A 15,701-nucleotide genomic window follows, 5' to 3' on the forward strand; every position below is an offset into this window, starting at 1 on the left:
TCTCTCCAGTTACCTGATTCTTTCTCTCGCTCTGACCTTATATATATCATCCCAAATGAGAGACTGGGAAACACCCAAGTGCAATGGGATTGGTAGGGTTGGGACCAGTCCTGCATTGGGATGGGAGTTAAATCATTTGTGCCATTTCACGTCTATACAGTTTATAATAGGATAGGAACACAATACAACCTCTGTAGGTTGAATCCCTAGTTTTTACTTCCAATGACCTGATTCCACGCCTACAGTACCCTTACGGGCTGTCAAGAACCATGGATGCACTGACTAGAGAGGTAAGATGGATTTCCCGTCCTAATCAGGTTACAGACCCACCACGTAATATTTCAAGTTAGAAAGGAAAAAGCATTGTATCCATCGGTACAGGATGGCTGATTTTAAGCACCTCCCACCACTGGACATTTTGAGTGTTAGGACAAAAATGTTTTCCAAAAAATAGAAGAATTCTTAAATCCTTACCATGATTGCTAGTTGTTGAAATCAGATCCTTGGGTTTTATTCCATAACTTGGGCTAAAATTTACTACCCTACAGGGTGGAGCATATCTCATCTAGGTGTGTGACAACGAAGGCTCAGGGCTAAGCATTTTAGAAAACAGGGTGACTCTTAATTCCTTTTGTCCAGCGTTTCTGGCATCTTTTTCTCCTCACAGCTTCCTCCCTTACCTGTGTGGAACATCTGAAAAGTGAGCAGGTTTGGAAGACCAGGGGCATCCTGGCTCTAACCCTCTGGCACTGTAGCGGGGTCACCCACCCCAGTGCATCCACAGAGACCGCTAGTGGATGGGTGGGGCAGCCCTGTGACCCTGGCCATGACCCGGACTCCACGGAAGGAGAGGCTTTGCTAATGGCTCACACCCCAAAAGGCAGCACTGGTTTTGGCTGAGGGCATTGCTGGGGCAGGAACGAATGTCAAGCCGTACAGAGCACTGCTCCATTAATTAGGGTCACTTAATTAATTAGTGGTTAGGCTGCTTCTGATAGTAAAGGGGTTTTTTTGTTTTTTGTTTTTGGAAACTAGCTAAATTAATTATATTGCATATATACAATAAAATACCATGAAGAAAGCAAACACATATATAGTCTTTGGTTGAACCATATGCCATTCTAAGTGCTCTAGATTACGTATACTATCTCACATAATTTCCCAACAATACTACTACTGATAGTAAAGTTTTAAGCAGAAGAAAGTAGACTTCATAACATAATAGCTTTTCCAGACTGGATTGATGAATAAATAACTGGGGAGAAGGAGTGGGTCATATAGCTAGCAGGGGCCAGTGTTGCTGCTTTGGGCTGACACAGTAATGCTAAGGCTTTAATTCTTCAAGGGCTGAATGAAAAGGCATGAAAAGCAGTGAACTGTTTCAGTATCCAGTTGTCCCTGCGTTCTGTCGACACAAATTCCTGTTTCCTAGAAACTGTGCCTGTGATTACCGTTTCCTACAATCTCAGTGTGTCTGATATTCAACACTGATGTGAAAAATCCAAACACAGTTCACAGACTGTGCTGTTGTGAACAGGTAGCCCTTGGATGGGAAATCTGTGCTTCTGTTGAGCTGTAGCATATGTACTGTCAGTGTGCCTGTGTGTATTAAAATGTCTTCTGTACACCATAAGCCACTTCCTTCTTTGTCAGCCGTGTGTGTGTGTGTGTGTGTGTGTGTGTGTGTGTGTGTGTAATTGTTTCCCCTAGGGGTAGGGTCAAAGTCACCTGGTCTTATTTCCATTTCCTGCTGTGAGGAATGTCCTTTACTAGAGACAAGCTGGTGTTAGAGATGATGTTCTAGAACTATGGAATGTTAGAGATGGTGTTCTAACCCTCTGGCACTGTAACTATGAAATGCAGAACAATCTAGCTGCTCCACATATGTAGAAACCGAAAACCTGACTCCTCCAGTATTCACACCTAAGGAGGCACAGCCCAGTATTCTGGATTTTGCCTTTCACTATGACCTTTAGGCCATGGAGAGTCCCTGCACCTCTTTTTTTCAGCACTCTCCCTTCTTACCTCTCCACATCTTTGTCCGGTTCCACATACCCAAGCAGCAGGTGGATGGTCCAAGGCCCATATCCCGGGACAGGAAGGTTAACAGACAGCTCTGAACTCTTGGAGCCAGAAGCAACTTCTGCCTCAGGGGAGAATCAAGGGGCCTTCCAATCACATCTCAGACCCACAACAGCTTACCAGCCACAGGCTAACTGGTTCCCGGGATAGGTTCTCGTAAGTCCTGTGGGCTCTGAAGTCCTGCATGCAGAGTACTCTTGTCCAGGTCATGTGAAGTGTGCTGTCTTGTTCTCAGTGTCCACCGATCACAGGGCAGGATCTAGACCTTCCATTCTGAGGAATGCCAGCCTTAAGGATGCAACCTCATTCCTGCAGGCTGCTTTGGCCCTTTCATCCCATCTCCTGCTCATGGTTGGTGTTCTCCTTGTGATAGCTTGATGGTAACGGAGCTGATTCCAGAAAGTTCTTCAAAACCAGAGGGACCTTGTTATTCCTATTCAGTGTTCTCATTCCCCACCTGGTGGATGTGACTCGACCCTGAATACCTCCAGTCCGCAGAGGTGTGAAAGTCAATGTGTGAATTGCACTAACTTAAAAAAACAAAAACAAAAAAAACTGCTTCATCCCTTTTAGAGCCCTGCAGGCTGAGATCATTTTAAGCACTGACCCTGCCCTTTACACCCAAGCTTATCCTAAGCAGAGCTCAGCTGCTGCCATGGTCCTGAGCAGGGAGAGGTGTTTCACCAGTCCTGAGTTCAAGCCCCCAAATGCGACTATGGGCAAAAGCTTCTTAATCATCAAACCTCGAACGTCAAACTGAAATAATTCCTTATACGCTCAGAGTAGCTTCTGACGTGGTTTCACCTGGGCGTTCATCACACTTAAAAGCAATTCACCAGGAATTACCATCCCCTGATCCTCTCCCGCACCTGCCCCAGCCTACACACAGATACTGTGCTGAGAAAACAGTCGTGCCCTGCAGGCTTGAGAATGCTGCCGTGGCCACCTGCTGTGTTTATCTGCCTAGCATCCATGCCCTCCTCTTCTGGGATCACAAATTGATTTTCTTCGAGTTACGGACAGTCCACGTGGTTCAGGTGGCTCAGGGGGCTCAGGGGCTGGGTGTGTTACCAGGTGTGGCCAGTCAGTCCCCAGTCTCCAGGCCACAGTGCCGAGGGCAATGGTGAACACGTGACCAAGCCGGACCAATCAGAATCCGTCTCCTTGGCTGGCACTACTGAGAGAACCTCTCTCCCCCTGAAATCTCTTAGGCAGGTAAAAAATGCAAACTTGTTGGCGCTGATGGTCAGTTTTGCTCCCACACGGAAAGAGCTTTCCTAAGAATGAGGCATTTACTATAAAGGCAAGCAGGGCTAAGAGATGGAGAGAAACAATATTCTCGATCCAGCTATGCTTCAATCTACCCAAATCTATCCCTGAAGTTTTCAGTTACACCAGACTTCAAAAAACCCTTTCCAAAATTTTTTCTTTGCCCATACACGTCTAACATTTGCAATGAAAAATGCCCTGCATAAATTCTAATTGGATCCGGGAGTGTATCCCCAAAAGGGTTTAGTATAACAGGTTTGGCAGAGCGTAAAAGATGATATAGAAGGTGGACACATTTTGAAAGACATAAAATTTCTCAGAGCTTTTAACTTGATGATATGTACTTTAAATCTCTCAGATTATTATAGTAAACAATACTTTCCCCACACTCGTTAGACACCTTGGGAACAGTCTGCTAAAGAATATACTTTGAAACATGCTTTGGTTGAATTTTCTCAAAGTCCAAGTTTTTAGAAAGAAGCAGAAAATGCTTTAAGGGGATGACCTAAACAAATGAACAAAAAACCCAAAACAAACAAAACTTTTCAGGATCTGTTCTGTACTCAACTAGATTTTTCCCAAATGGCCTTGTACATTAATGCTAAATTTGATGAACATTAAAAAAAATTAGTTATTCCCCAAAGTTTTAATAATGGTCATCTAACTCTGTGGCCAAAACAAAACCTCAAGCTCAACTGAAAAGACAGAAAACTCCCAAATTTTCTCAGGGTTTACATCAGATGTGCCCTCCTACTAATAACCCTGTCAGTTCTATGGTGCAGTTGTCACACTTTAGGTCGACCGGCATGACACACATAGAAAAAGGCTACACAACCACAATTGCGATTTTATAGTTATTTTAATAACCAGGTTTACATTAACAGTCACTTGATGAACTTTTTTTTCTTAATTTCAGCTAAACTCAAAACACAGTTTTCTTCACGGTTCAAAGCAAACAGCTCTTCGCGTTCCAGAGCTGCCTCACAGCTACCACAGATCACAGGGAGATTTACTGTCTGTCCATAGTCACCAGACACAACTGAACACCCACACGCCATTTCCAAAGGGGAACTTAAAAGGAATGCTGGCTGCTCAGGACAGCCCATGTGTACACTGGGACTCGAGCTGGAGTTTTCCAGGGGAGAAGGCCTGAGAAGCTGTGACAGGAAGCTGCTGGGAAGATCTCTCAGGGGGAGGCCAAGTGCAGACTTGGGATTGAGGCCTGTGGAGCAGAACATGACTCTCTGCGTGAAGTCATGAAGAAAAAGGCCATAGGATGGCTGGACTTTGAAGAAACCCATTCTCAGGATAACTACAACACTGCCATCTTTAGAAAACTTAGAGGATATATCTCTAGTGGGGCAGCTGATTTAACAGTTCTACTAATACCTTCTCAGCTACCCAAGATGGTGGCCGCCCCAGAGAGAAGCCCAGGTGACTGACATCCCCCCCTTAGAGAGGGGCCAGGCCAAGAGATGGGACAGCAAAAGAAAGCTTGGGGGAGACGGAAGACCCGGCATGGCCTCCCACACGTGGATGAGATGCCAGGGAATTCTGAGAGGGCTGTGACTCACCGCCATGTTCTCTTCCTAAACCCTTAGGACAGGGCTCTTGAACGGGTCTCATAGAACAGGGCACATTTGAATATAAATTTTAACTTAAGTAACAAGGCATCAGAAATCAAAGTCAAGAATATGGTGGGAGTTTTCTTGGAATTCTCAGAACTTTCTATGCTTGGAAAGTTACTAATTGTACGTGAAGACAGGGAGACTTCCTCAGATCCTGTTGCCCATCGTGAAGACATAAAGGGGTCGTTCCTACAGCATAGGAAACCTGTGTAGAATATAAAGTTCTGCTTGAGTGTTTCATTCAGAAGTCCCAAGTGCAACCAACTTGGCCATGAAAGATTTATTTTTCAAAGCACAGAGAGGTCATGGGGAGGATGAGTTGGACTCAGGCCGGGTAAGAGCAACAGAGGGCCCACAAGTGGATGCTCAGACTAGAGTCATATACGTGTCTTTTCCTCCATCTGGTGATTATAGCTGGTACTGCAACGTATCCTAAAGCCCAGCCCAGCCAATGAGGCATATATACAGATGCTTCAGATCTGACTAGCTCCTCTGCTTGCAAAACTGTCATTCTGAGTTCTGTTGTACCACAGGTCCCCAAATCTTTGAGTTACAAATCAAGAGCTACATCCTCCCCTTCGCTTATGTTTCCCTTAAAATAAAGGCACCGTGAAAAAGCCTTAAAAACAACAAGACTCCTTTTATGAAGGGAAATCATCTTTTTCATGAGTAGAACAGAAAGTAGCTTGCTAGGGAAATCCTCTTCCTTGGCTATTTCCAAATTCCTTTTTAGCCACGTGTCCCCTTTTCTCTGGTCTTATTAAAACTTGCAGAGGTAATGGCTTCTCCTATGCACCTGAAAGGTGCTCGAGGCCTGCTCTTTTCATGAAAGTATTTAGTACACAGAGTTGCGGGATCTACCAGCTGGATCCCCTGAGCGCCGAAGTCTGATCCCAGGTTGAATCTATTTTTCCTGCATATGGGCCTCTTGGTTCTACAGATTCTCATTGGGCTCACAGAACTTGCTCCAAAACTGAATTTTCAAAAGTGGCATGATAGGGAATTGGACATTCATGTCTGACAGACAAGGTGGATACTAATGCTTTATGCTAATTTCCTTTATGTGTCATGTCACTTCCACTCACTGGGAGATTCTGGTACTAAAACAAAAAGTTCCCCTATGGGATATGCTAACAGAAGGGGAAAGAGATGGTTCAGAATTGACAAAGAGAAGCACGGCCACAGAGCATGCACCTTCTGCTCCAGACTGGCTTTCCCACTTCCCTGCTGGCCTCCCATAGGAGCTGAGACTCCCTATTAGTAATAAAAGCTAGGGAACATCTAAGCAAACAAATTTTTAACAATAATGACAAAAAAATCATATTCAATCATGGATGTGCCTGGATCTTAGGAGATCAAGAGAATCACTCACCCCTGGCAAGAGAAGCCCATCTCAGCTCCAGTCCTAACTCGAGAAGCCCCCTGCTTGCCTCGGCTTGCAAAGAGCCGTGAGAGGTGAGCTCCAACACGTGTTTAGAGGGAGGCGCTTTTTAAGCATGGCTGCCCTCCCCCCAGGGCCTGTGCTGTGCTCCCAGCTGCTGCCTTTTAAGAGCACCAAAGAGGCAGGGAGGGCAAGAGCAAGAGAAAGGTCCTTTCCTCTCTCCCCTCTTCCTTCCCAGCCCAGGAAAGAGAAGAATTTGAAAGCAACAGTGAGAAAAAGGCCCGACCAAACACTGGCACGACCAAGCAGGTGGAAGCAATGGTTGGGTTTTGGTGTTTTAATAAAATGTTCCAAGGGATAAAATCTACTAGGAGGGGATGTGACAAAGTCCAGAACCCGAAGACTGCCTGCCTTCTCCGCAGACCCCAGGGGACCGTGATGGCGTGACAGCTGCCCCGAGTGGCCATCTTCCGTGGAAATCAACGTTACTTCATCAACACAATACACAAGACCCCTTATGCTCACCCACCCGCCTCCCCCGCACACACCCTACCCCAGTCCCTCTGAGCCCTCTGCCTTGCTCTGGGCTCCCACCACCCACTCACCCCAAATAATTGGCATCCCTTTTGTTCATTTTCCTGACGTCCCAGCTTTGTCTGTCCCCTTGTCATAAGATGCAGCACTACACACGCTCTCAACACTATATAGCGGATGCTTTTACCTTAGTGGCCTGATTGCATGCATGTAAATGGGGGGTAGGGGCGTCCAACAAATCAAGGCTATGCATAAACAGAAAACAAAGCAATAATCGTAAAGCTAGGCAAGCGAGCGTTAACATTGGAGAAACATAAGGCTTGAGGCTTATTGATTCTTTAGATCGAAACTGTTTGGATTCACTTTCCTTCTTAAATATTGGTGTACCATTTTGGCTTCAAAAGAATCGCTTCTTGCTTCTGCCCCTCTCTTTGGGGGAGGGGTCGCTTAACTCAGGGATGTGATGTTAGAGCGGCCTCCAGGGGGCGCCACGATGCGCTTGCTGGCCGAGCGGACCCCCTCATCCACTTGGGTGCCTGCAGGTGGCAATAAGTTCCCAGGGATTAAAAAGGGAGAGAGACAGGGGGGTGTGGACAAGAGAGAAAATGGATTAATTTGAAGAGTGTAAGATATTAAATGCCTTCCTCATCTCCCAAGAAACTTCCGTTCCAGTCTGTCACAGCTATTCCAGGCTTTTCATACCCACCATCCTGAAAACGAGCCTTTGCCAGGAAAAGCCAGAGTCTTAACTGGATTTCATCGGACCCTCGGCATCATAACAGTGATACTAAAAAGAACAACGGGAATGATATGAAAAATAGCTGCTCACATTCGTTTTGACGAGCAACGTTTGAAATACTCGTCAGATCATTCCATTCAGTCCTCACCGCTACCCTTGAGGCAGGTACTGTTATTACGTCATTTTACGGAGGAGGTGACTGAGGCTGTGAAAGGTTAGGCAACCTGCCCAGTGTCTCACAGCTTGCAGTGGTGATAGTCTGGCCTGGGGCCGCAGCTAAAAGGAAACACTGATATGATATGCACTCATGTCCTTTCAGAAAGGAGCCAAAACAAGTTTACCGGTGACGGTGGCCAGGGAGCAACGAAAAATGGAAAAACACTGAAAAATTCCTGGCAACTAGCATATGTGATCTCTGACAACGTCACCTTAACTTTTAGCACTTTTCGTCTTCCTCCCCTATGGCCCGTTATGTCTTTTCCTCCCTATCTTCCTGTTTCTCCCACTTCCTCCTCTTTCTTCCCCACAGATACTGTCCCTTTACATGTCTCTTTCCTTTTTTGTCATCTCATTTCCCTCACTTTACAATTTTCAATATAGTGATGCAAATCTACACTTATTTTTCCCCATTTTAAGGCTACTGGTTATTGAGCAATTGAATATTTTCTATGAATATCACAGTTCTTAAGGATTCATGATACAGCTAAGCCATGGTAAATGTTCAGTAATTGCTAGCATTATCATCATGACAAGGAAGGGGAGAGTAGAATTAAAATCCTAGATTAGAAGAAGCTACTGCAATTTGAGCATAAAAATAATCTGAGCTATCTGGTAACCTGCGCAAACAAAGGAAAGAAAGCATACTGCAGGGCTCTCTGTCTAACGCAGAAAATCACGCTCAATTCATAAGGAAGTCATCCCGGCCCCGCCCCGCTCCCGGCCCCGCCAGGTGTGATCTCTAAGCAGAATTGGCCATCACTTAAACCTGATCTTTAACCTGGCTGAGCCCTGGCTTCCTTTCCCACCAGGACTTCTCTTTGGTTCAGCAAACCTCCCAGCTTGCGGCCCTGTGACCGTCTCCCTAGAAGGCAATCTGGGTTAGCTCCAGGCATCACCGCTAACCTCGCAGCGCTGAACTTCCCCTCCCCCTTCCGTCCTCCCCGTTTCACTACCTTCACCATCAGCTTCTCCAACTCACCTGACAGGCTAAATCCGGACTGATGGAGGTTCCTCACAGGCGGGTTGGGCCGCGTGGGAGAGCCCCGGGTGGAGCCGGCGGGGGTGCCCCCCTTGGGCGTGGTGGTCAGGTCAAACACTGGCCCGTCATACATGCCCCTGGGCACTGCGTGCAGGTCCGCCATCTGCAGCAGAGAAAGCGGGCAGCAAAGTTTATTCGCTCAACAGTTAAGGGTATGTTCTATGCAACACAGAGGTGGCAGTGAGTTAAGTCCATGTAGTGAGAGCCAGAAAGTAATAATCACGTTATTTTTACTAGGGAGGCAATGTACAACATGGTAAAGATACTTAACACTGCTGTACGCTCTAAGTCAAATCCTAAGAGTTTTCATCACAAGGAAAAAAAATCTTTTTCTATTTCTTTAATTTTGTGTCTATATGAGATGATGGTGCCCACTGAACTTATTGCGGTACTCATTCCATGCTGTGTGCAAGTCAAACCATTAAGCTGCACACCTCAGACTCATGTTTGTGCCGCACAAGTCCATTATATCTTGATACAACTGGAAAAAAAAATTAAAAGGTTATTTTAAGGAAAGGAGAAGCAGTATAAAATAAATAATGCGGGGTGTTGTGATAGAGTGACCATGGAGGTGGCGGGTGAAGGCCTCTCCAAATAGACGCGCTTCTATCTTAAGGACCAAAGGAGATTGTTGGTGGGGCCAGGGTGGAGGGAGGGAGGGAGGAGGCTGGGGGGGGGTGTGGATGGCAGTGTTCTCAGCAGAGGAAACTGACAGTGGGAACGTCATCAAACAGAAGAACCACCCATGCGGCTGGGGCAGAGCGGGTGGGAAGGGTAGCAGTTTGAGATAAGGTCATAAGTGCTGGCAAGGACCGCATGGGAGCTCCATCCTCACGCTCCTCAGCACAGATCAAAAGCGGCTGTCCTCATTGACAGTCACTGAAATGACTGTCCTCATTCAGTGGGTCTGACCCCCTGGCCTCTGGCTGTGGTCCCACAGCACCTGCCCTGGGACCGTGGAACCCGCCAGCAACATCAGCAGAGGCCGGGCGTGGTGGAACCAGAGCTCACGGTCACATAGAACAGGGCGCCTCCCGCAAAGGTGCTCACAGTCTATTATGCAAACACTGCAAGACCACCCAAGGCAGCAGAATGGCCGGCGCACAACCTCTGCCTGTTTCTTATCATTGCCCAGAGGTGAGGCAATGAGGACACGCCGACAGCTGACATCACAGGACAGCTCGTTGTAAGATCCAAGGAAGCTGGCCACAGAAGCTTCCCTCGCATCCATCAGTGACTCAGGTGCAGGTGCAGAGGCAAAGCTCACCAAACTTGCAGATGCTAATGATTCAGGTGAGATGATGACTATATCTGTACTCCCCCAAACCTTGACCAATAACTGTATTTCATTAACATCTCTTGGGGTCCAGAGGCTAAGTCACATTCATGGAAATACAAAACTGATGCCTAGGACGTTTGAGTTTCATTCTCTTCTCTATTAGGCCAAAACTGGAGTGTGGAATTTTACTCCATACTAACTACCTTTAAAATACCACTCATAAAGAGAGAAGAATGGTGAAGGGATTTAGAGCACTGTCATGAATGAATAGCGTAAGGCTGCAGGGATATTTAGACCGAAGGACAGATGACTTTGGGAACACACAGGTGCTCAGATGGGTTTAACTCATTCTGTGCAGGTGCCTGGAGCAGAACTGAGCTTGGTCGGCTGCAGGGAGGTAGACCTGCAGAACGAACAAAGTTCGTTCTCCTGTGGAGGCCATGGATACGGCTGCTGCCACCCATTGGGCTCTGGAGGACATGGATTCTCTCTGGCTTCTACTCAACAACTGCCTCGGTAACCCTACATCTGAAACTACAAGGAACTTCCCAAGTAGGAGCTCAGTGATTGGACAACCAAGATCATGCTGGGGCTATTTGCACAAAAAAGGCTTCTCAGAATTCTGAATAATTTATTTCAATTTATGTTTATGTCTCCATCATAATTCTAGAATCCTCTATTTTTCATTTTATAACTGATTGGATTATCTGTTCCCCTTCCAATAAAACATTAAATTTGAAAACAAAAACAGAGAAAGAAAAGAAGTTGGTTCTCACAGGCAGGGGTGGGCAGCTGCCTCATGAGATGGGAAGACCCCCCCGTGTTGCCAACATCCACCCAGAGGCTCGACGACCACTTACTGGGGTCTAGGAGTCGGGCGGGGCACTTACATATTGAGTTTCTGTGATTCTCTCTCTAAGAGGTACTGCAGTGGGCACCCATTTTCTGTCCCCAAGCCCCCGCCCCAATGTCGCCACGACTGAAGACTCATTCTCCCTGCTGGTGTGGGTGCTGGCAATAGGAAGGGCTCACTGGAGTCCCACCCAAGAACTGCCCTCAGATGAAGAGAACCGCTAGGCCCAAAGCCCCACCCTCTGCTCCGGGGCAGCCCACATCCCATACTGGTTTGTAGGTTGGCGGGGGTGTGTGTGTGTGGAGGGAGTGAATATAAGGCCCAGACCCCTTTCAAGGACCAGCCCAGCTGAGGTCCAGCTGAGGCCTTGGTTACAGCTGCATCCCAGCCTGACTTCTCCCTCTGCCCTGTTCTGCTTCCTTCATTTGGCCACAAGGGGTGATCCTGAAAGCAACACCCAGGAAACCTCCTGTGTGAAAATCTCCCCTTCAGAGCCTGTTTCCCAGGCAACGTACTCTGCAGGGAAGTCGGAAACCCCTGGGGTGGGTCCAGGCACAGAGGTGGCATATGGTTCTGTTTCCTCTGGCCTGGCCCCCAGTGACTTACAAAGGGAGCCGCCTTCCTCCTCCTCTCCCACCATCTCCCCCATCCCATGTGCACAGATGACTTTATCCTGTCTAACACACGAGGTCAGTACCACGGCTCAAATCCCACAATCCCAGAGCTGGTCAAACCCTGTTTTGAGGAGCCCTAAGGTTTCCCTACAGGAAGGCGACCTGGAGATGAGTGTGGGGATAGGAGAGGGAGCTGGAAAGACAAGAGTTCTGGGCCTCACCCCTCCATCAGCTAGAGCTACTCTGTCTGTAACGTGTAGGGAGGTAGGCAGACATGTACACAAACATGTACCCATATGGCTGTGTATGCATCTATCTATTTATCTGTGAAATCAGGGACATAAATAAGATTTTATATGAACCACAGAACTTGCTAAAAGAGTTATAAACATTTGCCCCAATGGAGCAGCATCAGACAGATGCGGGATGGAACAAGGAGGGGTGGGTGTGGACTGCTGGTTCTCTTTGTAAGCCTTGAAGAGTAAATTATTAACAAAAAATAGATACAGACTTTATTTTGAATTATTAAAATGTTTAATTACCTTAAGGAAAAGCACTCTAAAAATGGACGGAAATCGTTTGCAAAAAAGCTTTCTTTAGCCAAGAAAGTTTCTGAAACCCCCTTTTATAATCCATTAAATCTGTGCAATGGTCCTTCGGGAAGAGATCGGTGCTGTGAATTTCTTTGGGAGGATCTAGAGCACACAGACCCCTCCCAGTCTCATGGTTCCCGTCCCTGTGTTGAATGGGACACAGAGCCCATCCCCCCCCCCACCTCTGGGCTCTGCCTGCTTCTCACCTTCCTCCGGGCTTTAATGCGCTTGTAGACATAGTCCGAGAAGGGGCTGCAGGGAATGAAGCGGCCAGCCCCCTGGGTCACGTGCAGGTTGCCATCTTCCAGCATGATCTTGCCCTGGCAGATGACCACCAGAGGAGCCCCGCGCAGCTCCATCCCTTCAAAGATGTTATACTCTGCAGCCTAGAGACAGGGGCGAGAGGCAAAGCCTTGGTTATGGGTGCAGTAAGGCCAGAAAGAGGAACGCGGTTCTGTGCTTGGGATCCTGCCTTCAGCACCCCTAGGAACTGATTCACCAGGTAAGCCAGGAGCAGCTTACAAAGCATCTGCAAGCTTCTAGTGGGTGGGGGCCTCGGGAGACAGTGCTTGCTAAGAGTGGGCTTCCTGGCCGAGAGAAGCATCCAGTCTTAAGTAAGGTCCTCACGTGGAAGGACATTTTTGTCACTGGCAGTGTTCGAAGAGAAGGTGGATAACTACCAGAGATGGTGTATTTGCCATCTTGGACTGGGTAGATGGGTTACATGACCCTTAAATCCCCACTAGCTTGAAATTAAACAATGTAATATGACACAATGTTGAAGCAAAGGCCACTGCCACCCCAAATGGGCTTCTTCCCTACCTCCTGCATTTATCCAATAAGTGCAAGGCATTATTGAAAAGTGGTTAAGGGTATCAGCTTGGAGTCAAGTTACCTGGGTTTGAATCCTAGCTTCACCATTTACTTGCTGCATAAATTAATCTCTGCATCTCCACTTCCTTAATAATAGTGCCCACCTGAAGAAGACTGTTACAAAGATTCAACAAATGAAAAGCACAGTGCCTGAGACATAAGTGCTTGAAAAATGCTCTTTTTACTAACAAGCACTGTATTTTTAAAACCCTTTCTGTTAGGTACCGGGCTTTAACTGTCATCTTTCACATGGAACTCCTCATGAGGAAGTCATCAGAGCTGTTCACCAATTTTTTTCCCATTCTTTCTCCTTCTAGGCACAAGGTATCCGTGTACTTCCTGACCTCCTGGAATAAAGTATGGCCTCCGGCCTGGCTCTGATCAGTGCAGGCTGAGAGGAAGTGATATCTCGGAAAAGCTTTCAAAGCCATGTCCTGGTCCCCGACCTCAGCAATCATAGCACGTGTAGAGAGTTGGTGCCTCTACCAGCCCCCAACCCTGAGTGACTGTGATGGGCAGAGCCCCTCTCCTCTGCTGACCCATTTTGGAAAGCCTGAATGAGAAAGAAACTGTTGAGGTTTTAAGTCCCTGGGAATTGGGGGTGGTTTGTTATTGCAACACGTCCCTGCCTGACTGTCCCGGTTCACCACAAACACACATCTATCACCACCACGTTCCCTGCCCACATTCCCCACTCTGCTCCACTCCCACCTGCTCAGGTCTTACCGACTGGTGGTTCTTGGCAGAGACGATCTTGACGGCATCTGGATCCCAGATCACCAGGTCACTGTCAGAGCCCACAGATATTCTTCCCTTGCGGGGATACAGATTGAAGATCTTGGCAGCATTTGTGCTTGTCACAGCCACGAACTGGTTTTCATCCATCTTCCCCGTGGCCTGTTGAAACGTATACACACAAAATGGTCCATCTAGGGCTTCTGAGCTCAGAGCAGGGGGACCACAAAGGACCTCTGAGACGGTGAGCACAGAAGTCCACCCAGCAAGCTACAGAATCAGCGGGGCTGCCACCATCACCCAGAGAAAATGGTTAAATGCATGGCTTAAGATGGAAGTGATGAAGAAGAACTACAATCCTGCAACCTGTGGAACAAAAACCACATTCACAGAAAGACAGACAAAACGAAAAGGCAGAGGACTATGGACCAGATGAAGGAACAAGATAAAACCCCAGAAAAACAGCTAAATGAAGTGGAGATAGGCAACCTTCCAGAAACAGAATTCAGAATAATGATAGTGAAGATGATCCAGGACCTCGGAAAAAGAATGGAGGCAAAGATCGAGAAGATCCAAGAAATGTTTAACAAAGACCTAGAAGAATTAAGGAACAAACAGAGATGAACAATAGAGTAACTGAAGTGAAAAATACACTAGAAGGAATCAATAGCAGAATAACTGAGGCAGAAGAACGGAGAAGTGACCTGGAAGACAGAGTGGTGGAATTCACTGCCATGGAACAGGAGAAAGAAAAAAGAATGAAAAGAAATGAAGACAGCCTGAGAGACCTCTGGGACAACATTAAATGCACAAACATTCACATTATAGGGGTCCCAGAAGGAGAAGAGAGAGAGAAAGGACCTGAGAAAATATTTGAAGAGATTATGGTTGAAAACTTTCCTAACATGGGAAAGGAAAGAGCCACCCAAGTCCAGGAAGCACAGAGAGTCCCAGGCAGGATAAACCCAAGGAGAAACACGCCGAGACACATAATAATCAAATTGGCAAAACTTAAAGACAAAGAAAAGTTATTGAAAGCAGCAAGGGAAAAATGACAAATAACATACAAGGGAACTCCCATAAGGTTAACAGCTGATTTCTCAGCAGAAATTCTACAAGCCAACAGGGGGTGGCATGATATACTTAAAGTGATGAAAGGGAAGACCCTAAAGCCAAGATTACTCTACCTGGCAAGGATCTCATTCAGATTCGATGGGGAAATCAAAAGCTTTATAGACAAGCAAAAGCTAAGAGAATTCAGCACCACAAAACCAGCTCTACAACAAATGCTAAAGGAACTTCTCTAAGTGGGAAACACAAGAGAAGAAAAGGACCTACAAAAACAAACCCAAAACGATTAAGAAAATGGCAATAGGAACATACTTATTGATAATCACCTTAAATGTGAATGGATTAAATGCTCCAACCAAAAGACACAGGCTTGCTGAATGGATACAAAAGCAAGACCCATAGATATGCTGTCTACAAGAGACCCACTTCAGACCTAGGGACACATACAGACTGAAAGTGAGGGGATGGATAAAGATTTTCCATGCAAATGGAAATCAAAAGAAAGCTGGGGGCTTCCCTGGTGGCGCAGTGGTTGAGAGTCCGCCTGCCGATGCAGGAGACACAGGTTCGTGCCCTGGTCTGGGAAGATCCCATATGCCACGGAGCGGCTAGGCCCGTGAGCCATGGCCGCTGAGCCTGCACGTCTGGAGCCTGTGCTCCACAACGGGAGAGGCCACAACAGTGAGAGGCCCGCGTAGCGCAAAACAAAACAAAACAAACAAAAAAAAAAAACAAAGAAAGCTGGAGTAGGAATACTCATATCAGATAAAATAGACTTTAAAATAAAGAATG

General features: G+C 46.8%; 1 protein-coding gene across 5 annotated transcripts in view; it reads right to left on the bottom strand.

Moving 5' to 3' along the window:
• Positions 1 to 4,123: 4,123 nt before the first annotated feature.
• The window catches only part of DPYSL3 (dihydropyrimidinase like 3), a 114,279-nt gene continuing 102,701 nt past the window's right edge, over positions 4,124 to 15,701 (bottom strand). For 3 of the 5 annotated variants that reach the window (XM_029217756.1, XM_029217757.1, XM_029217754.1), the window contains exons 11-14: positions 13,830 to 14,000; positions 12,437 to 12,616; positions 8,832 to 8,994; positions 4,124 to 7,430 (exon numbers count right to left, since the gene is read on the bottom strand). In XM_029217756.1, the coding sequence (XP_029073589.1) occupies positions 7,342 to 7,430; positions 8,832 to 8,994; positions 12,437 to 12,616; positions 13,830 to 14,000 (603 nt within the window). In that variant the 3' untranslated portion in view covers positions 4,124 to 7,341. The remainder of the gene's footprint in view (positions 7,431 to 8,831; positions 8,995 to 12,436; positions 12,617 to 13,829; positions 14,001 to 15,701) is intronic. The other 2 variants (XM_029217753.1, XM_029217755.1) reach the window with 1 other exon arrangement.

Source organism: Monodon monoceros, unplaced genomic scaffold (genome assembly GCF_005190385.1).
Source record: "Monodon monoceros isolate NGI ecotype Baffin Bay Population unplaced genomic scaffold, NGI_Narwhal_1 Super_Scaffold_12, whole genome shotgun sequence".
Taxonomy (NCBI): domain Eukaryota; kingdom Metazoa; phylum Chordata; class Mammalia; order Artiodactyla; family Monodontidae; genus Monodon; species Monodon monoceros.